We start from the raw sequence: 18131 nt of genomic DNA on the forward strand, positions 1-18131 counted from the left end.
CATTAACCAATCCTCAATCTATGCCAGTATATTACCCCCAATCCCGTGAACCCTAATTTTGTTTAATAACCTCTTGTGTGGCACCTTATCGAATGCCTACTGAAAATCCAAATACACCACACCCCCTTATCTATTCTACTAGTTACAATCTCAAAAAACTCTCAACAGATTTGTCAAACATGATTTCCCTTTCATAAATCCATGTTGACTCTGCCCAATCCTATTATTTTCTAAGTACCCTGTTACCACATCCTTAATGATAGATTATAGCATTCTCCCTACTACTGATGTCAGGCTAACTGGTCTCTCTCCCTCCTTTCTTAAATAGTGGGGTTATATTAGCTACCTTCCAATCTGAGGGAACCGTTCTAGAATCTATGGAATTTTGGAAGATGACAACCAATGCATCCACGATCTCTATAGCCATCTCTTTCAAAACCCTTGGATATAGGCCATCAGGTCCAGAGGATTTATCAGCGTTCAGTCCCTTTAATTTCTCCAGTACAATCTTTTTACTAATACTAATTTATTTCCATTCCTCATTCACACTAGACTCTCGGTACTCCACTATTTCTGGAGTTTTTTTGAGTCTTCTTCCGTGAAGACACAAAGTATTTGTTTAATTTCTCTGCCATTTCCATATTCCCTATTATAATTTCTCCTGTCTCAGCCTGCAGGGGACCCACATTTACTTTTGCTAATCTTTTCCTTTTTGCATACCTATAGAGTCTGTTAGGGTCTGTTTTATGTCTCTCCCGAGCTTACTCTCATATTCTATTTTCCCTTCATTAATTCCTTGGTCCTCCTTTGCTGAATTCTAAAATCCTCAGGCTTACTGCTCATTTTGATAACATTATAAGCTGCTTGCTAAGCAATTTGTATCTTGTTACTACTATAGGTACAGACCAGAAGAAAGATTGCTAATACTGTAACTTGAAATAAGGGCATTCATTTGTTCAGTCGAAAAGGGAGTTCCTACCTGCAAAAAAACCACTAAAGCACTAAAGTTAGCTATTCAACGAAACCCAAGCAAGTATTACACCTGCCAAGTTCTTTTTACATTAATTAAAACTTGGAAAAGTGAGAAACTAAACTAACTTCCTTAAAATAAATATATAATTTAATTGTCTTTCCCTTTTAAACAAGGACCTTTTCGCATTCCAAAAGAGATCCCAATAATTGACAAACGAAGAAAGCGAGGTTTCCAAATGAACTAGTGACACTTTTTGCCGCAACCTTTAATGAAACGACTCGAGCGCTGCCGCTCCGAGCACCGGGTTCGCGCGCTGTACTCGCTCGCTCCGATTATCCGGCCCGGGAGAGCTCGCGCGCTCCGATTATCCGGCCCGGGAGAGCTCGCTCGCTCGCTCGGATTATCCGGCCCGGGAGAGCTCGCTCGCTCCGATTACCCGGCCCGGGAGCGCTCGCGCGCTCCGATTATCCGGCTCGTGCAGTGCGTGTCCCCGCCCCGGGCTCGCGCCTGCTCCCGCCCCGTGCTTGCGCAGCGCGTCACTCCGTCACCCTGCCGGTGCTCGGGAGGAGCAGAGCGCCACATCCGCCACAAGTTGCTGGCTCAGACGGCACTGCCCTTTCGAGAGAGCCAGCAGTCCCCGGGCCCGATCCCCGCAGCGGAGCGTGCTTCAGGTAAGGCGGCGGCGGTGGCCGCGGCCGGGCCGGGCCGGGCCGGGCTCGATCCCGATCCCGGGCTGGGCTGCTCGGCAGTGCGCGCGCGCCGGCTGCTGCAAGCTCTGGGCTCCAGCCTGTTCTTCCTTCTAATTGCACCGTCCAGCCTCTCCATGCAAGTCGGCCTGGTAAGCCGCGCACTGTGTGAGCGAACGAGCGAACGAGCGAGCGAGTGGCCCCCGCGCGGTGAAGGCGGTCTGCAACAAGATGGTCGGTGAACGCTGTGTGTACTCGTGACATGCCGGGCACGCTCGGAGCGCGGCGCCATCCTGGCTCGCTGCGCAGGCGGGCAGGTCCCCTTCTTTATTTCAGAAGGAACGGTTTGCATTCAGGAGAATTGACTGGAATCTTGTCGTTCGCCTCGAAGCTTTGCTCTCAACATTTCTAGCACATACAGGATCAGCACCAAAAAAACCACAACCATGCATTTTTATTCCTTTTTAAATTGGAGTTTGCAATTTTAACAATTAAAATTCGCTTTGGATTTCTCCTGTAGAAGTGATCAGAGAACGAATTGAAATATGTGCGCATTACAGATGACGTTTGAACAAAAAGCTCCAACCTAAATTTGTGATTCGATGCATAAAACGTAACCACCTCCGTGCAGCCATACTGTAATATCAGAAGGACTTCTCACTGCTGTGTAAAATTAATATCCCAGTAACCTGGGCACAGGATTAATGTGAAACAAATGAAATGCAAAACGGAATGGCTGAGAAGCGCGGCCAAGCGCGCGAGCTCGACACGGACGCGGGAAGCGCCGCGCCCCACAGCCCATTGCACCCGCGGAGCCGGAGCTGGAGCCAGTGCACATCGCCGTCTGTGGCATAGCTCGCAAGTGCACAGTGAAAGCAAAAGTCACTTCACACGGGGAAAAACACCACCGTGTGGCTCTAGCCCCATTTACACAAAACGTTCATCGTGAGTGGATGAGTGCACTCTGGCTCAGAAATTGCTGTGAAAATAGCGGCGAGTTCAAGGCACCTGCCATTATTAATGTGTAAAAACACAGCAGTTTGTGGCAAGGAAGAGATAGGCCATGGGTGGCGAATTGGCACAAAATTCTGGACGATTTGTACCGATCGCCTCGTTAAATTGGGAGCTCGCTGTGGCAATAAATTGCTGGATTTGCACCGTAAATATGAATGAATCACGTCGCAGACATTAAGGGCTGTTATTTCATGTCGCAAGGACCCTGTTCATGACATGGGCCCAGAATTTGCAATCAGTGGTGAAGCAAAGGCATTCGCCACTGGCCCTGAAGAACATAAGAAATAGGAGCAGGCCATTTGACCCCTTGAACCTGTTCCACCATTCAGTGTGATCATGGCTGATCTTCTACCTCAACTATACTTTCCTGCACTATCCCCTTAACCCTTGATTCTCTTAATATCCAAAAATCTATCGATCTTTGTCTTGAATATACTCAAAGACTGAGCCTCCACAGCCCTCTCGAGCAGAGAATTCCAAATATTCACCACCCTCTGAGTGAAGAAGTTTCTCCTCAGTCCTAAATGGCCGACCCTTTATTCTGAGACTGTGACCCCTGGTTCTCGACTCTTGAGGCAGAGGCAACATCCTCCCTGCATCTACCCTGTCAAGCCCTGCAAGTATTTTGTATGTTTCAATGAGATCACCTCTCATTCTTCTAAACTCTAGAGAATATAGGCCTAGTCAACTCAATCTCTCCTCATAGGACAATCCCCCCACCCCCCAGTCTGAGGAATCAGTCAGGTGAATCTTCATTGCACCACTCAATGGCAAGTATATCCTTCCTTAGGTAAGGAGACCAAAACTGTACACAATACTCCAGTGCGGTCTCATCAGGGCCCTATATAATTGCAGTAAGACGTCTTTACTGTTATACTCAAATCCTCTTAAAGACCAATATACCATTTGCTTTCTTAATTGCTTGCTGTACTTGCATCTTAACTTTCAGTGATTTGTGTAAAAGGACACCCAGGTCCTTCTGAACACCAACATTTCCCAATCTCGCACCATATAAAAATTACTCTGCTTTTCTATTTTTCCACCCAGAGTGGATAACTTCACATTTCTCCGCATTATATTCCATTTGCCATGTTTTTGCCCACTCACTTAACCTGTCTAATACCACTTGAAGTCTCTGAATTCTCCTCACAACTTGCATTCCCACCTAGCTTTGTATCATCAGCAAACTTGGATATATTATATTTAGTCCCCTCTTCCAAATCATTTATATAAATTGTGAATAGCTGGGGCCAAAGCACCGATCCTTGCGGCACCCCACTAGTTACAGCCTGCCAACCCTAAAATGACCCGTGTATTCCTACTCTGTTTTCTGTCCATTAACCAATCCTCAATCCATGCCCTCAGTACCATGAGTCCTAATTTTGTTCAATAACCTCTTGTGTGGTAACTTTATTGAATGCCTTCTGAAAATCCAAATACACATCCACTGGTCCCCCTTTATCTATTCTGCTAGTTACAACCTCAAAAAGCTCTTAATAGATTTGTCAAACATGATTTCCCTTTGATAAATCTGTGTTGACTCTGCCCAATCCTATTATTATTTTTGAAGTGCCCTGTTACCACGTCCTTCATAATAAATTCAAGCATTTTCCCTACAACTGATGTCAGGCTAACTGGTCTGTAGTTCCCTGTTTTCTCTCCCTCCTTTCTTAAATAGCGGGGTTACATTAGCTACCTTCCAATCTGTGGGACCTTTTCTAGAATCTATGGAATTTTGGAAGATGACAACCAATGCATCCACTATCTCTATAGCCATCTCCTTCAAAACCCTAGGATGTAGGTCATCAGGTCCAGGGGATTTATCGGCTTTCAGTCCCATTAATTTCTCCAGTACAATCTTTTTACTAATACTAATTTCTTTCCATTCCTCATTCACGCTAGACCTGTGGTACTCCACCATTTCTGGAAATTTTTTGTGTCTGTCTTCAGTATTTATTTAATTTCCCTACCATTTCCTTATTCCCCATTATAATTTCTCCTGTCTCAGCCTGTAGGGGAGCCACATTTAATTTTGCTAATCTTTTCCTTTTTACATATCTATAGAAGCTTTTACAGTCTGTTTTTGTGCCTCGCTAATTTACTCTCATATTCTATTTTCCCTTTATCAATTTCTTGGTCCTTTGCTGATTTCTAAAATCCTCCCAATCCTCAGGCTTACTGCTCTTTTTGGCAACATTATAAGCTTCTTCCTTTGATCCCTTGATTCCCTTAATATTCAAAAATCTATCGATTTCTATCTTGAATATATTCAACGACTGAACATCCACAGCCCTCTGGGGGAGAGAATTCCAAAGATTCATCACCCTCTTGAGTGAAGAAATTTCTCCTAATTTCAGTCCTAAATGGTCGATCCCTTATTCTGAGACTGACCCATGTTTCTAGACTCCCCAGCCAGGGAAAACATCTTCCCTGCATCTACCCTGCCAAGTACTGTAAGAATTTTGTATGTTTCAATGAGATCACCTTTCATTCTTCTAAACTCTGAAGAATATAGAAAACATAGAAAACAGGTGCAGGAGCAGGCCATTCGGCCCTTCGAGCCTGCACTACCATTCAATATGATCATGGCTGATCATGCAACTTCAGTACTCCACTCCTGCCTTCTCTCCATACTCCCTGATCCCTTTAGCCATAAGGGCCACATCTAACTCCCTTTTGAATATATCCAATGAACTGGACTCAACAACTTTCTGTGGTAGAGAATTCCATAGGTTCACAATTCTCTGGATGAAAAAGTTTCTCCTCATCTCGGTCCTAGATGGCTTAACCCTTATCCTTAGACTGTGACCCCTGGTTCTGGACTTTCCCAACATCGGGAACATTCTTCCTGCATCTAACCTGTCCAATCCCGTCAGAATTTTATATGCTTCTATGAGATCCCTTCTCATTCTTCTAAATTCCAGTGAATATAAGTCTAGTCGATCCAGTCTTTCTTCATATGTCAGTCCTGCCATCTTGGGAATCAGTCTTCGCTGCACTCCTTCAATAACAAGAATGTCCTTCCTCAGATTAGGAGACCAAAACTGCACACAATACTCAAGGCCCTGTACAACTGCAGCAAGACCTCCCTGCTCCTATACTCAAATCCTCTCGCTATGAAGGCCAACATGCCATTTGCTTTCTTTACTGCCTGCTGTACCTGCATGCATACTTTCAATGACTGATGTACCTAGGTCTCATTGTACCTCCCCCTTTACTAATCTGTCACCATTCAGATAATAATCTGCCTTCCAGTTTTTGCCACCAAAGTGGATAATCTCAAATTTATCCACATTATACTGCATCTGCCATGCATTTGTCCACTCACTTAACCTGTCCAAGTCACCCTGCAGCCTCTTAGCATTCTCCTCACAGCTCACACTGCCACTCAGCTTAGTGTCATCTGCAAACTTGGAGATATTACATTCAATTCCTTCGTCTAAATCATTAATATATATTGTAAATACATGGGGTCCCAGCAATGAACCTTGCGGTACCCCACTAGTCACTGCCTGCCATTCTGAAAAGGACCCGTTTATTCCTACTCTTTTTGTTTCCTGTCTGCCAACCAGTTCTCTATCCACGTCAATACTTTTTTAAAAAAGGAGGGAGAGAGAAAACAGGGAATTATAGACCGGTCAGCCTGACATCGGTAGTGGGTAAATGATGGAATCAATTATTAAGGATGTCATAGCAGCGCATTTGGAAAGAGGTGACATGATAGGTCCAAGTCAGCATGGATTTGTGAAAGGGAAATCATGCTTGACAAATCTTCTGGAATTTTTTGAGGATGTTTCCAGTAGAGTGGACAAGGGAGAACCAGTTGATGTGGTGTATTTGGACTTTCAGAAGGCTTTCGACAAGGTCCCACACAAGAGATTAATGTGCAAAGTTAAAGCACATGGGATTGGGGGTAGTGTGCTGACATGGATTGAGAACTGGTTGGCAGACAGGAAGCAAAGAGTAGGAGTAAATGGGTACTTTTCAGAATGGCAGGCAGTGACTAGTGGGGTACCGCAAGGTTCTGTGCTGGGGCCTCAGCTGTTTACATTGTACATTAATGATTTAGACAAGGGGATTAAATGTAGTATCTCCCAATTTGCGGATGACACTAAGTTGGGTGGCAGTGTGAGCTGCGAGGAGAATGCTATGAGGCTGCAGAGTGATTTGGATAGGTTAGGTGAGTGGGCAAATGCATGACAGATGAAGTATAATGTGGATAAATGTGAGGTTATCCACTTTGGTGGTAAAAACAGAGAGACAGACTATTATCTGAATGGTGACAGATTAGGAAAAGGGGAGGTGCAACGAGACCTGAGTGTCATGGTACATCAGTCATTGAAGTTTGGCATGCAGGTACAGCAGGCAGTTAAGAAAGCAAATGGCATGTTGGCCTTCATACCGAGGGGATTTGAGTACAGGGGCAGGGAGGTGTTACTACAGTTGTACAGGGCCTTGGTGAGGCCACACCTGGAGTATTGTGTACAGTTTTGGTCTCCTAACTTGAGGAAGGACATTCTGGCTATTGAGGGAGTGCAGCGAAGGTTCACCAGACTGATTCCCGGGATGGCGGGACTGACATATCAAGAAAGACTGGATCAACTGGGCTTGTATTCACTGGAGTTCAGAAGAATGAGAGGGGATCTCATAGAAACATTTAAAATTCTGATGGGTTCAGACAGGTTAGATGCAGGAAGAATGTTCCCAATGTTGGGGAAGTCCAGAACCAGGGGTCACAGTCTAAGGATAAGGGGTAAGCCATTTAGGACTGAGATGAGGAGAAACTTCTTCACCCAGAGAGTGGTGAACCTGTGGAATTCTCTACCACAGAAAGTTGTTGAGGCCAATTCACTAAATATATTCAAAAAGGAGTTAGATGAAGTCCTTACTACTAGGGGGATCAAGAGGTATGGCGAGAAAGCAGGAATGTGGTTCTGAAGTTGCATGTTCAGCCATGAACTCATTGAATGGCAGTGCAAGCTCAAAGGGCCGAATGGCCTACTCCTGCACCTATTTTCTATGTTTCTAATACATTACCCCAATACCATGTGCTTTAATTTTGCACACTAATCTCTTGTGTGGGACCTTGTCAAAAGCCTTTTGAAAGTCCAAATACACCACATCCACTGGTTCTCCCTTGTCCACTCTATTGGTTACATCCTCAAAAAATTCTAGAAGATTTGTCAACAATGATTTCCCTTTCATAAATCCATGCTGACTTGGACCGATCCTGTCACTGCTTTCCAAATGCGCTGCTATTACATCTTTAATAATTGATTCCAACATTTTCCCCACTACTGATATCAGGCTAACCGGTCTATAAATCCCAGTTTTCTCGCTCCCTCCTTTCTTAAAAAGTGGGGTTACATTAGCTACATTCCAATCCATAGGAACTGATCCAGAGTCTATCGAATGTTGGAAAATGACCACCAATGCATCCACTATTTCTAGGGCCACTTCCTTAAGTACTCTGGGATGCAGACTATCGCCTTGGGGATCTATCGGCCTTCAATCCCATCAATTTCCCGAACACAATTTCCTGACTAATAAGGATTTCCTTCAGTTCCTCCTTCTCACTAGACCCTCGGTACCCTAGTATCTCCAGAAGGTTATTTGTGTCTTCCTTAGTGAAGATAGAACCAAAGTATTTGTTCAATTGGTCTGCCATTTCTTTGTTCCCCATTATAAATTCACCTGATGCTGACAGCAAGGGACCTATATTTGTCTTCACTAATCTTTTTCTCTTCACATATCTATAGAAGCTTTTGCAGTCAGTTTTTATGTTCCTTGCAAGCTTACTCTCATACTCTATTTTCCCCCTCCTAATTAAACCCTTTGGTCTCCTCTGCTGAGTTGTAAATTTCTCCCAGTCCTCAGGTTTGCTACTTTTTCTGACCAATTTATATGTCTCTTCCTTGGATTTAACACTATCCCTAATTTCCCTTGTTAGCCACGGTTGAGCCACCTTCCCCGTTTTATTTATACGCCAGATAGGGATGTACAATTGTTGAAGTTCATCCATGTGATCTTTAAATGTCTGCCATCGCCTATCCACCGTCGACCCTTTAAGCATCATTCGCCAGTCTATCCTAGCCAATTCACGTCTCATACCATTGAAGTTACCTTTCTTTCAGTTCAGGACCTTAGTCTCTGAATTAACTGTGTCACTCTCCATCTTAATGAAGAATTCTACCATATTATGGTCATTCTTCCCCAAGGGGTCTCACACGACAAGATTGCTAATTAATCCTCTCTCTATAGGCCTAGTCTACTCAAGTCTCTGTAAGCTTTGCACAAAGATCTCCCAATCTCTGTCGAAAATTTTGGATTTTCCGACGTGTAATTCCAATCAACGGAAGTTAATGGGAATTCCCAACGAAGAACTGCTGTGACGTCAACACGCTGTCTAAGCAGCCAATCAAAATGTAGAATTCTCACAGACAGCAAAGCAGGAAGTGTGTAAGCTCCTAAACTTCTAACTTTTAAAAATGTAAGAGCAAAACAAAGATTGGGGTTTTCACATAGAGAATAGGCAAATCTGATATAAAGATGAATCAACTTTTTTTTTAAAAAGTAAAAAAAATTTATGTTTCTTAAAAATTGTAATTTTTATTAATATGGATAAATTTGACACTGCACAAAATTAAAATGAGTTTTTCAAGGCCATAACCTTTGTTTAGCAGTCAATACGCTGTTAAAATCCCAGTTACGCCTAATTGAAAAGGATTTAACTTTTAATGTGGTATTTAACAGCGTAATTACTGCGGAAGAGAAAAAGTTTTTGACATTTTCCAAGATTTGACAAATTCTACTGATTGCGAGCTTGGGTGGGTGCACAGCACAGCACAGCCTGTGGAGGAGCAGTGAATGACAGACCGTAACTTCAGGATTTCTGTGTTGGGCTACACATGCGCTAAATCTTGAAGATGTAGTCAGTTTCAAAGGCGAAATGACGGTGAACGCTGCCAGTCCGCTGTCATCAGGACCACAAATTTCAAGCTGTGATTTATGTTCCTGGCAAGAAATTTAACATTAGGGACCCAGAAAAGGAACAATTGAAACTGTGCAGTCTCACTCCTGCAGGTAGTAAGTTCCTGGAGGTTTGATTGAATGTTTAATTTTTTTCTTTCTTTTCCTTTCTATCTCTTTTTTTCTCTTTCTATTTCTTAATCTAATCTTTCTCTCCCTTCGCTTTCTGTATCTAATTTGACTCTAATTCACCCAATTTCCTTCTCTGTTGTTGGCTCTGTTTCTTTATGCTTAAATTTAATTGGTTAAAGAGATAGACCATTGAACCCGACGTTCATGAGGTCCCAGATTGACATCGTCGTACAGTTATTTGTATTTCCAGCAATTTGCTGCATAAAAAGAATACAATTGCTGTTCCAACAATTTCTTGGCCATTAAGTGGTTGAATATTGGAATTAGTTGCAATGGCGATATTGAGCACCAGCACCATGTTAGACCATTGTTAAAGGTCTTGTGGCACTATTCAAAAAAGAGCAGAGAATTCTGAGCAATATTTATCCTTCAACCAATATCACCAAAACAGATTACCTGGTCGTTTATCTCAAACTATGAAATCTTGCTGTGTGCCAATATAACAGTGACTTCAAAAGTAATAATTATAAAATGTTTCTGAGATGTGACAAGGTGCTATATCAATATTATTCCTTATATATCTCTGCAAATTATCTTTTTAGATTTATTTTAACTCCAAGCAATTTGCATTTTGAGAAATGGCTGTCTGTGTTGGCTGAGAGAAATTTTCCATTGTAGCATCAACTCTAAATTTTGAATGGCAACCTTGTTGGGTAATGTAACACATTTCTGCTGTTGGGATTTAGTTAGCGTTAAGCATTTACAAGTCGGGTATAGTATAGGTAAGCACAAGTAAAATTTTGTCTACTCTGCCTTAACCTCAGTGTCAGAAGAGCATATTTTACTGTACCAAAATATGCCGTTCACTTGTGGATTATTTTGTGTTGTGGACCCAAACAAATAAACAACTTCATTAAGACTGCAAAACGTTTTCCTTGTTAGGCACCTTAAAGCTGGGAGATAAAGAGAATATTTTTGTTTTGTCGGCCTTGATTTGAAGAGAATGTTCACTTGTGAGCATCCTAAATTCCTCTTGCGCAACAATCAATTTCTATCCCTTTTTTTCTTTACTGAGTTCTTCCAATGGACCAGCTCTAGCAATTCCGTACTTGAGTTCAAATCTCTTGCAGCGTAACTGCCCCATTAGATTCATAAAAACAGATAACTATTTTACAAGATTTACATGTGTTAATTTGGTTCAACATTTAAACAGTTGTCCATGCCCAAATCTCATGCATGTGCTGTTGGTGCACATTACATTTGCAACTTTAGTAAACTGGCCAGGATTTTCCTGATGTCAGGGGAGGGCTATGCCACCCAGTAATAACAACAGCCCACCATCATACCTAAGATAGTTGACCCTACCATAGTGCCATTGATGGAAGCTCGTTGTGTTGCTACCAGTGATGATGTGTGATTGGAGGTACCTCAGGAAACCTGCAATCGCACTGATGCCAGGTTGTTCGCATTATGCGGAAATACACTAAAACTACTGTGCTTTTTGTTTCTATGTAATCTTTCATGACATTTTATGCCCTACCTTATATAATTATGTCACTTATTTCATGAAGATACTACATTCTTATGTTAGGACACTTTTGCTCTTGTGTTTTTTTTAAGGGCAAGGTAGAGAGTAGTACTTTGCTAAGACAATATTAATAGTCTTTCCTTTGCCACTAATTAATTTTATGCAATTTATTTGTAAGGTATGGTATAAAGAGAAAGTATAATGGAAGACCCATGGGGTATATGTCCAGAACTGGAACCATATATCATGAGTTTAAGGGACATTAGTGGCATTGGAATGGGTATAGGGAGAGTGACAAAGCCAACAACAATTTTAGGGGAGCAAACATATTTTTCTCTTCTGTCCCAGTGGTGGTACCTATATCTGTATCTTATTTATGGTGCTGACTGTAAATAACCTGAGTCAGTTGTTCATGTATTATTGGGTCAATCCATCATTGACAATGTTGGAATCATTCATTAAGGATGAAATAGCAGTGCATTTGGAAAGCAGTGAAAGGATCGGTCCAAGTCAGCATGGATTTATGAAAGGGAAATCATGCTTGACGAATCTTCTGAAATTTTTTGAGGATGTAACTAGTAGAGTGGACAAGGGAGAACCAGTGGATGTGGTGTATTTGGACTTTCAAAAGGCTTTTGACAAGGTCCCGCACAAGAGATTGGTGTGCAAAGTCAAAGCGCATGGTATTGGGGGTAATGTACTGACGTGGATAGAGAACTGGTTGGCAGACAGGATGCAGAGAGTCGGGATAAACGGGTCCTTTTCAGAATGGCAGACAGTGACTTGTGGAGTGCCGCAGGGCTCAGTGCTGGGACCCCAGCTCTTTACAATATACATTAATGATTTGGATGAAGGAATTGAGTATAATATCTCCAAGTTTGCAGGTGACACTAAACTGGGTGGCAGTGTGAGCTGTGAGGGGGATGCTAAGAGGCTGCAGGGTGACTTGGACAGGTTAGGTGAGTGGGCAAATGCATGGCAGATGCAGAATAATGTGGATAAATGTGAGGTTATCCATTTTGGGGGCAAAAACACGAAGGCAGAATATTATCTGAATGGCGGCAGATTAGGAAAAGGGGGGGTCCAACGAGATCTGTGTGTCATGGTTCATCAGTCATTGAAGGTTGGCATGCAGGTACAGCAGGTGGTAAAGAAGACAAATGGTATGTTGGCCTTCATAGCTAGGGGATTTGAATATAGAAGCAGGGAGGTCTTACTGCAGTTGTACAGGGCCTTAGTGAGGCCTCACCTGGAATATTGTGTTCAGTTTTGGTCTCCTAATCTGAGGAAGGACGTTCTTGCTATTGAGGGAGTGCAGCGAAGGTTCACCAGACTAGTTCCAGGGATGGCTGGACTGTCATATGAGGAGAGACTGGATCAACTGGGCCTTTATTCACTGGAGTTTAGAAGGATGAGAGGGGATCTCTAAAAACGTATAAGATTCTGACGGGACTGAACAGGTTAGATGCAGGAAGAATGTTCCCGATGTTGGGGAAGCCCAGAACCAGGGGACATAGTCTAAGGATAAGGGGTAAGCCATTTAGGACTGAGATGAGGAGAAACTTCTTCACTCAGAGTTGTTAACCTGTGGAATTCCCTGCCGCAGAGAGTTGTTGATGCCAGTTCATTGGATATATTCAAGAGGGAGTTAGATATGGCCCTTACGGCTAAGGGGATCAAGGGGTATGGAGAGAAAGCAGGAAAGGGGTACTGAGGGAATGATCAGTCATGATCTTATTGAATGATGGTGCAGGCTCGAAGGGCCGAATGGCCTACTCCTGCACCTATTTTCTATGTTTCTATGTAATATAAAAAATGCCCCAGGTAGTTCATGTGTATTCTGTATATAATAAAAGTATATCATAGAATGATACAGCACAGAAGGCCAGTCGGCCCATTGTGTCTGTGCTAGCTCTTTGAAAGAGCTATCTAATTAGTCCCACTCCCCATCCGTTTCCCCTTAGCCCTGCAATTTTTCTCTCTCCAAGTATTTATCCAATTCCCTTTTGAAAGATAATGGGCCGGACTTTGCGCTAGAAATAACGGTGAGGCTAAAAGTGATTACTGTTATTTACGTGGAAATTGGACAGCAACTTCCAGTGACTGCACATGTTCAGTTAAATGCAGAAATCAGGACGTCTCCGAGATGCTCTGCTACTCCAAAAGCTGTGCGATACTGAGAAACTCACCATTCAAATACATTGAAAGGCATAAAGTTGCTGTACTTACCTGATAGATACAAACTAAACTTGCCAGAAAAAGTTAGGGCTTATCCATTCCAGTGTAAATACTCTTTTACCGACATGATAGATCTTAATTATTGAAAATTCCTTTGGATTTTAATTATTGGAGATTTAATAAATGTAAATAAAAATATATTTGTTTACTTTTTTCTGTCTCTTTTATCTCTCTCTCTCAATCTAATCTTTCTTGTTTTCTGTAGCTGATTTGGATTGAATTCAATATTCTAACTGACTCTTCTTGGTTCAGACTCTGCGCTGCTCATTAACAATTCTTCAATCTGATTGGTTAAGGAGACAGTACTTGCCCTGTTCAGAGGTACCAGATGCTCTGTAGAGGGCACTGTGCCATTTGACTGGTTGGCTGAGAGGAACTTCCACTGGAAAACCCATAGAGAGTCTATGGGCAAATGCAAATGACCGCAAAATCCAACCCATTATTGAATCTGCTTCTACCACCCTTTCAGATCATAAAAACTCGCTGCATAAAAAATGCTTCTTCATGTCGCCTCTGGTTCTTTTGCTTCTTCAGTAACTGACCCTTGTGTCACTGGAAACAGTTTCTTCTTATTTATTCTATCAAAACCCTTAATGATTTTGAACACCTCTATCAAATCTCCCCTTAACCTTCTTTGCTCTAAGGAGAACAACCCTAGTTTCTTTATGTAACAAGTCTTTCACCCTGGTACAATTCTAGTAAATCTCCTTGGCACCCTCTCTAAGGCCGTGTCACTCTTTCTAAAGTGTAGTCCCCAGAATTGAGCACAATACTCCAGTTGGGGTCTAATCAGTGTTTCATCATGGTTTAGCATAACTTCTTTGCTTTTGTACTCTGTGCCTCTCTTTATAAAGCCAAGGGTCACATATGCCTTTTTAACAACCTTCTCAACTTGCCCTGCCACCTTCAAAGACTTGTGTATGTACACCCCCGGTCTCTCTGTTCCTGCACCCCTTTAACATTGTACCATTTAATTTATATTGCCTCTCCTCATTCTGCTGACCAAAATGTATCACTTCACAGTACTCGGCATTAAATTTAATCTGCCAGGTATCCGCCCATTTCACCAGTCTATCTAAATCCTCCTGGAGTCTGTTACTATCCTCCTCACTGGTTACTACAATTCTGACTTTTGTGTCATCTGCAAGCTTTGAAATTATGCCCTGGATACCCAAGTCTGGGTCATTAGCATCGACCCCTGAGGGACACCGACCCCTGAGGGACGCCACTACACACTTCCTTCCAGTCTGAAAAGCAATCGTTCACCACTACTCTCTGCTTTCTGTCCATTAGCCAATTTCATATCCACGCAGCCACTGCCTATGGGCTTTAGTTTTGCTAACAAGTCTGTACTTGTATTTTACTGTAGACACGTGTAAAGAGAGATACAAAATTAAGTCACGGCAAGAGAGATAGGCACTTTGTAGAAGAAATAATGGCAAACCGGAATTTGGAGAAAAAAAGTTCAGTGGCAGAATTTAGGAATATGTGAAACCTAGAACAAAGCAGACTGATTTAATATAGGATGTTTTGGGGCGACAGTCATAGTGAAGTATTAAAATATATAATTTAAAATGCCTCTTTCCTATAAGAACCATGATTAATGCTGTCAAGTTCGGTTTGGGGATTGAACATTGTGAATGCATTTTATTTATTGGCTATCTGCAGAAACTTAAATTACTTTGTTCCTTTTCTAATCCTTTTTTTATCAGTTGCTTACAGTGCACAATGGGTGAAGTAGTGAAATATAATGATGACGAACATAAAAATGCATTTCTGAAGACCTTGAATGAGCAGCGATTAGAAGGAGAGTTCTGTGATATAGCGATTTTGGTGGAAGATGTTAAGTTCCGAGCCCACAGATGTGTTTTGGCAGCTTGCAGCACTTACTTCAAGAAGTTGTTTAAAAAACTAGAAGTTGATAGTTCTTCAGTAATCGAGATTGATTTTTTGCGTTCAGATATATTTGAAGAAGTACTGAATTATATGTACACCTCCAAAATCTCTGTGAAGAGAGAAGATGTGAACCTGATGATGTCTTCTGGACAAATCCTTGGAATAAAATTCTTAGATAAACTGTGTACTCAGAAGCGTGATGTGTCTCCTCAGAATGCAGCTCGTCGCAAAAGCCGATACCCCTACAGTATAACTGCTAAAATCCATCGGCCCTCAGTAAATAGCACAGACGAGGAGATAGAAGAAATTGGAGATCAACTTGAAGGCCAGTCAGAAGAGGCAATAGAAGAAACTGTACCCAATCAGGATGACGGAAAGACCCAAGCAAATGGCCTGCGGGTTCAGGAAGCCATTTTAAAAGAACTTGGAAGCGAAGAAGTTCGTAAAGTCAATTGCTTTGGTTCAGAAGTGGAAACCATGGAGACTGAGCCGAAGGATATGACTCCCCAACCACCTCCAACTCTTGCTTTCAATGACAGCATGAGCGGAGTCAAGGAAGAACAGCCACCAGGCTGGACAGCAAACGCTGATGTGAAATTTGAATATTTGCTGTATGGTGATAGGGAACAGTTCAGTTGTCAGACCTGTGGCAAGACTTTCACTGATGAAACACGTTTGAGGAAACATGAGAAGTTGCATTCTGCTGATCGACCTTTTGTGTGTGACATCTGTTCAAAGGCCTTCACCACGCAAGCTCACTTGAAAGAACATCTCAAAATTCACACAGGTTTCAAACCTTATGGATGCGATGTTTGTGGAAAATCTTTCATTCGAGCTCCTGACCTGAAAAAACATGAACGAGTCCACAGTAATGAAAGACCCTTTGCATGCCACATGTGTGACAAAGCCTTCAAGCACAAATCTCATCTGAAAGATCATGAACGGAGGCACCGAGGTGAGAAGCCATTTGTTTGTGGTTCCTGTACTAAAGCTTTTGCCAAAGCTTCTGATCTAAAGAGGCACGAAAACAATATGCACAGTGAACGCAAACAAGTATCTACAAGTGTGATTGCTAGTGAGACAGAGCAGTTGCAAGCTGCAGCAATGGCAGCTGAAACAGAGCAAAACCTGGAAAGTATAACCTGTAGTTGAGGGAAAATTAACTTAATGTTAGTTTCCCATTTTCCCTTTTGATTCTGTAAAGGGCTTCTGTCTAATATAGATGACAGCATTAATAAATGTGACCCTTATATATTTTGTCTTTAAATTCTGTTCCTTTTTACAATTTGTATGAATAATCCTTTTTTTTTTCTGTCTCAGTGTATAAAATCTAATATATTTAGGGTAAATTGTTGCACTGTATAAGGATTTAATAGTAGGGTTGGCCATTTGGGACAACAGGATAAATTATGTAATTGAATATTTCAAGTGTTATAAATACTTTAATCCCTGTATGGTGCAATAATGTGTTTGAGGCATACTTTAAGTGCTGTGTTACAGTTTTTTAATATTTTTTTTAATAAAGTTGTTTTAATGTTTTGGCCTGCCACTGCAGTCTCTGACTATATTCTGTAGTAGCAAATGAGCCACTAGCATTAAAAGGCTTTAGGAATAGGATTTATGCATTTAAGTGTTTTTGATACCCATTCTTTTGCCCACAGAAATGTTGCTAATTTAGTTGGAGCAATTTTATGTTTGTTTTTTGTACCACTGTTTCTTTTATCTTAAGTTTTTTTTAAGGGAAGAAAAAATAACTTTTGTATAGCCTATATCACATGTTGGTCTTACTTTATACCAGCTAATGGTGCAGAAGGCATACTTTGTAATGTATGCGCAGACTCCTTTCTGCCACATAATCTATAACGGTAAAAGAAGATAAGTATCAATTAATGTTTAGTGCTTTTAACAGAAGATGATGTAATCAGTTAGATCCACATACTGTAATTGAAGCTTGAGTTGTGAATTTGGATTAATAGCAGCAGAACCTGATGACAGCAAGGCTCCTGACTCAAAACAATACTTGCCAGATCCCTAAATGAGCTTTGGAACAAAATCTGGACCCGAGCAACTTAACAATGGAGCAATGCATTCCAATGATCTGCTGCTCTTAACACTTTTGTCTGCACTTATATTTAAAAAAAACTCTCCTTAAAGCAGCAATCTGATCATTCTGATGATAACATTTTAGATGGATACTTGCCTGTAAATATTTTTAATTAAAAACTGAATAATTGTAAAATTTACTGTTAGTTTTGAATTCAGATTAAGTTGTCTTGCCCAGCTCAAAGTTTAGAAAATATGATTAAAATTTTCATACATGTAGTCGGATGCATATAACGAAGTGTTTTCGCCCTAGTCTGTGCCAGTGCTCTGTGTCAAACCTTTAGTGATGTTACACAAGTAATGTGCTTACACTCAAATTAGTTGTCATTGTTTTGGTATAAATGTTTGATGATCAACACAATACAGCTACGTATAAATTTGAGTTGCGTTATTTGCATATATTTTATTCTCTTTTTATAATTGGTTTGATCACTGTTAGACTAAAACTTGCCTTTCTCAGAAAATTTACTTTTGTCTGAAAAAAGTCTTTTTCTAATTAAAATGTAAACATTTTAGAATAACATTTGCCACTGATGTTTTTTTTTCCTTTTGAAACTTGTATTTTGCCTTTCATGAATTCATTATCATCGTC

At 41.4% G+C, this 18131-nt stretch overlaps 1 protein-coding gene across 2 annotated transcripts; it reads left to right on the top strand.

Annotated features, from left to right (window-relative positions):
* Window positions 1-1560: 1560 nt before the first annotated feature.
* On the top strand, window positions 1561-17919 carry zbtb14 (zinc finger and BTB domain containing 14). Of its 2 annotated transcripts, none has more exons than XM_070875058.1 (2): window positions 1561-1644; window positions 15253-17919. In XM_070875058.1, exon 2 carries the CDS (start codon window positions 15269-15271, stop codon window positions 16586-16588), a length of 1320 nt encoding a protein of 439 aa, XP_070731159.1. In that variant the 5' UTR covers window positions 1561-1644; window positions 15253-15268; the 3' UTR covers window positions 16589-17919. The 2 variants fall into 2 exon arrangements, with proteins under 2 accessions (XP_070731159.1, XP_070731166.1); XM_070875065.1 differs by lacking the exon at window positions 1561-1644 and adding an exon at window positions 1673-1811.
* The last annotated feature ends 212 nt before the right edge of the window (window positions 17920-18131 follow it).

This window comes from Pristiophorus japonicus, chromosome 1, assembly GCF_044704955.1.
Source record: "Pristiophorus japonicus isolate sPriJap1 chromosome 1, sPriJap1.hap1, whole genome shotgun sequence".
In the NCBI taxonomy this organism is placed as follows: domain Eukaryota; kingdom Metazoa; phylum Chordata; class Chondrichthyes; family Pristiophoridae; genus Pristiophorus; species Pristiophorus japonicus.